Genomic DNA, 4,474 nt, shown 5'->3' with positions numbered 1-4,474 from the left:
TAATCCTTATGTACAGCAAGTTACAGAAGCAACATCATATTTCACAAAACAGCAGCATATACATATTTCACAAAAGAGCTGCATTGCACAAAACAGCAGCATATGCACACAAAACAGCAGCATATATATATTTCACAAAAGAGCTGCATTGCACAAAACAGCAGCATATGCATATACTGATATACATATACATGTAATGCATTCATTACATAACAGCAGCATATTTCTCAAGCCAAATACATAAGCAACATAGTTCAACAAGTCCGCAACATACTTTCGATAAGCCCACAACGGCACAACATAGTTCAACAAGTCTGATTACATAACAACATATCAAATAACAAGTCCATTACATAATAAAGATATCAAATAGCAAGTTCAAAGCCACAAGTTGATGACTCTTTTGAATCCATCTCTTCCTTGTTCCATCAAGCTATCTCAACTTCATCATTTTCCTGGATGAAAGCACAAGTTGAAAATAAGGAAGATAGGAATGGCATGAAGCAGGAAGCAAGTTTGATATCAACAAACAAGACAAGATACTAAAGAAGTGCATAACTGATATATGGTAAACAAAACAAGATAGTAAGTTAGATAGAAATGGCATGAATGAATACAAACCGAATCTGAAGATAACTCATTTGCATGAGAACTTGAAGGTCCACCTCCTGTAGTGCTCATTTCTACAAAACAAACAATACAAGAATCAATGGTAATGTGTGCAATGGTGATGTTAATATGAAACAACAATAGACGCTTAATTGTACCTTCACTCTGAGACATCTTCCAACGATACCAATCTTGGAGACACATTAAAGCCTCGATGGTCTTAGGCTTAAGTGAAGCTCGGTTAGGAGTTATAACTTTGCGACTCATGCTAAAGGCTTGTTCCGAAGCAACACTAGAAATGGGGACAGCAAGAATATCCCGAGCCATTGATGCAAGCTCAGGGTATCGCATAGATGATTTGCTCCAAAATTCCAAGATGTTCAACTCGTCATTCAATTTTCTAGGAGTTTCTTCCAAATAAAGATCCAATCGAGACCTCTCTACATTTGTCCGTTGAGATTGAATGTAACTCTCGTAGTCATCGAACATATCAGAACCATCTCCCCTACTTCCCCTACTGTTTGTAGCACCATCTGATGATGTTTGACTAACAGCAGCACCACTATATTCAGCAAACAAACTCTCCAAAGTTTTCTTAACTTCATGCATCCGACGTTGTGCCTCGTCAAGGGCATAAAGTTTTCCATAACAGTAGCTAACAAAACCAAGCTTGCAACAGGGATCAAGGACAACAGCACAAGACAAGAAGACATTATAATCAGCCCAATATTTATCAAACTTCTCTTTCATTGGAACTAACATTGGTGCCATGAACTCATGTCCTTCACTAAATGCCTTCAAGACACATGACTGAACCAAGAACACACACTGGAAATACAAATTGGAGGTAGGATACTTTGTCCCAGACAATGTGCACGTCACTTTATAAAATGTTTTCAAGAAATCATGCATGATACGAACCTTTTCCCATTCATCATGCGTAAGAGAGAAGTTTGACTTGAATATGCCATCCCTATTACCAAACTACAGTAATGCATCCTTGAAATACAAAGCATTCTCAAGCATTGTGTATGTTGAATTCCAGCGAACGGGCATATCTACTCTCAACCTTTTATCTTCATTCAAATGGTAAATGTTCTTGGCAGTTTCATAGAACTTTTGAATACGATTGCTAGATATTTTGATATATTGAATGCCCTCTCTAATCTTGTCAACAGATTTATCAATAAGTTTCAAACCAGCTTGGACAATCAGATTTAAAATGTGTGCACAACATTGGACTTGAAAGAAAGTTCCAAACAATGGTAACACACCTTTAGGCAGCAATGTAGTTCTCAAAGTGTTGATCATCGAATCATTGTATGCAACATTATCAAGAGTCATGCACATTATTTTGGTATCAACCTTCCACTCACGAAAACATAAATGGACTTCATCAGCAATTGTAGCCCCATCATAAGGTGGATTCAACTTTTTAAACCATATTATCCTTTTGTTCAGTCTCCAAGCATCATCAACATAATGACAAGTAATACAAATATAACTAAACTTTGTCACATCTGATTTCCAATTGTCCGTGGTGAAGCTAACTCTACCAGGGCTATTGCTGATAGTTTCTCTCAATCCAGTCCTCTCTCTTTCAAACATTGCCATGATATCCCTTTTAATTGTGTACCGACTAACAATCTTAAACTGAGGATAAGCAGCACCAATCATTTTTTTGAACCCCACTTCTTCTATGACACTAAATGCATGTGAACCCCCAACTAGGAACATAGAGATTGCAACTCTAATAGTTTCCATGTCCAACTTTGTGTTCCTAACCGAATGTGAGCCATCCGCATTCTTTTCAGTTTTCAGAAAAAGTTGTTCACTTCATGAGTATTATGTGGATGCACGTTAGCAGTATGCCTTAACAAATGAGATGTTTCATTTTTCGAACTTGCTCTAAGTATGGCTTTACAAGTTTTGCACTGAGCAAATACTTGATCAGGATCAGGTTGTTCAATCAAAGTGAAGTTATCCCATGCTTTTGACCTTAATTTGGGCACAGGATTAACCTGTGGTCCGGGTGGTGGCGGTGGCGGTGGCGGTGGCTGCTGATTTGCTTCATCTCCATCGGATGGCTCATTAGTTCCTGCACTCCTTCCATTACGTCCTGCTGGAGCCTGTTGATTCAACCTTGCCCGCTTGCTGCGAGTGCGAGGTGCCGCAGCAGTACGAGCAGGGGCAGCCGAACGAGGAACGGGAGCAGCTACAACGATCTGGTCCGATCTTGCACTTGTAGCAATATTCTCCTGATCACCATCTGCTTCATAATCCACATCTTCCTCGTGATATTCCTCACTTAGACTCCACAAACTAGTCATGGCTGCCAAATAACACAACATGCTCACACTAGCACTTACACAGATCATTCTAAATGGAACTACAAATGGACAAAGATTCAGAGAAGGAGAAGAAGTACAGGAGATCTCAATCCTGATGGTCACACGCCAACCAGTGAGCGTCGCTGGAGTGCGTCGCGGAGCAGTGGACGTGGTCGCCGTCGGGTCGAGGAAGGTGCGGCGCCGTCGGGTCGAGGAAGGTGCAGCGCCGTCGGGTCGAGGAAGTGCGTCGTCGTCAGGTGGGTGCGGCGCCGTCGGGATGAGGAAGGTGCAGCGCCGTCGGGTCGAGGAAGTGTGTCGCCATCAGGTGGGTGCGGCGCCATCGGGACGAGGAAGCTACGCCGACGCTCGTTAGATCGGGATGGGGAGGGAACAGAGCTCGTCAGGTTGGGATAGGGAGAGAGCAGCGTGGCCGTGCCATAGCAGGATCTGGCCGCCGCCGGTGGAGCAGTGGAGGTAGTCGTCTCTCGTCTGGGACTCGGGGAGGGTTGGAGACGGGTGCACGGGGCTGTGTGTGCGGGTGCAAGGAGGGGATAGGAGTTAGGGTTTGTGTATTGGGCTGGGGGCATTGGGCTTTCGGTTGGGCTGGGCGTGTCTAACTCTAGTCTGTGCATTCGAGTTTTTCAGCAAAGGTTCGGGCCGGGCCAGGCTTTGCTTCGGGCTAATTTTGGAGCCCGAGCCCGGCCCGAAAATACAAACTTGTCTATTTCTGAAGCCCGAGCCCGGCTCGAGACAGAAGCCCGGCCCGGCCCGGCCCGGGTTTTTCGGGCCGGGCTCGGGCCGGGTTGCCGGGCCGGGCTGCCCACGCCCGGGTTTACTTGAGACTTCTTGCGCAGCAGCTCAAGTTCCTTGTCGCGTGCAGCTTCAGATTCTTCTGCCTTCATCTTGATTGCCGCCAATTCTTCTTGCACCAGTTCAGCTTAAAGCTCGGACCTCTCGAGCTTCTGCTCAAGGTCACGAACATGAGAAAACACTTCAGCAGTTGCTTTGCGGGAGTTGTTCCTAGATGACTGGAGCCCAACATTCGTGAGGAATGTGCTTTGCTTGACAGATTTCAACATCACTTCTTCGACAATTTGAACAGTAGACTTTGGCTCTTCACCTTCTGGTACCGGCGCGTCCTTCATTTTTTCCATCTCAAGCTAGCACATGGAGGAAAATGATAGGCATTAGTGGAGAAACCAAACCAGCACTCAAATGGATTATTTGAAGTAACCAAACCAGCACACAAAATCTATACAAGAAGATGATGACTAGTGACCTGGAGACATGCAATTGGAACAATATGATCGCTTCATTAAGCCTAGAATGGTGGTTCTATATAAGATGGCTTCCCGACTAACATTCAGATCAAATTTCATCATGTCATAAAAAAATGCAACAAATAGCTGCAGCAAGTTCTGATATCTTTGTTGAACTATCAAACAACATCAAAGCATGGAACACAGCGTGTGTGAATCAAACAGCATGGAACTATCTTCATTAAGCTGTTCTGATATCTTCATTAAGCCTAGCAT

The 4,474-nt window shown here is 43.9% G+C and overlaps 1 protein-coding gene across 1 annotated transcript; it reads right to left on the bottom strand.

The window, feature by feature from the left end:
* Positions 1 to 250: 250 nt before the first annotated feature.
* LOC123159325 (zinc finger BED domain-containing protein DAYSLEEPER) lies at positions 251 to 998 on the bottom strand. Its single transcript, XM_044577154.1, has 3 exons — positions 768 to 998; positions 622 to 683; positions 251 to 455 (listed from the first exon to the last, which is right to left on the bottom strand). The coding sequence occupies exons 1-3, from the start codon at positions 958 to 960 to the stop codon at positions 429 to 431; spliced, it is 282 nt and encodes a 93-aa protein (XP_044433089.1). The 5' UTR covers positions 961 to 998; the 3' UTR covers positions 251 to 428.
* Positions 999 to 4,474: the final 3,476 nt, after the last annotated feature.

This window comes from Triticum aestivum, chromosome 7B (assembly GCF_018294505.1).
Source record: "Triticum aestivum cultivar Chinese Spring chromosome 7B, IWGSC CS RefSeq v2.1, whole genome shotgun sequence".
In the NCBI taxonomy this organism is placed as follows: domain Eukaryota; kingdom Viridiplantae; phylum Streptophyta; class Magnoliopsida; order Poales; family Poaceae; genus Triticum; species Triticum aestivum.
The sequence above is the reverse complement of the archived record's forward strand: the minus strand, read 5'-3'. Positions and strand labels throughout refer to the sequence as shown.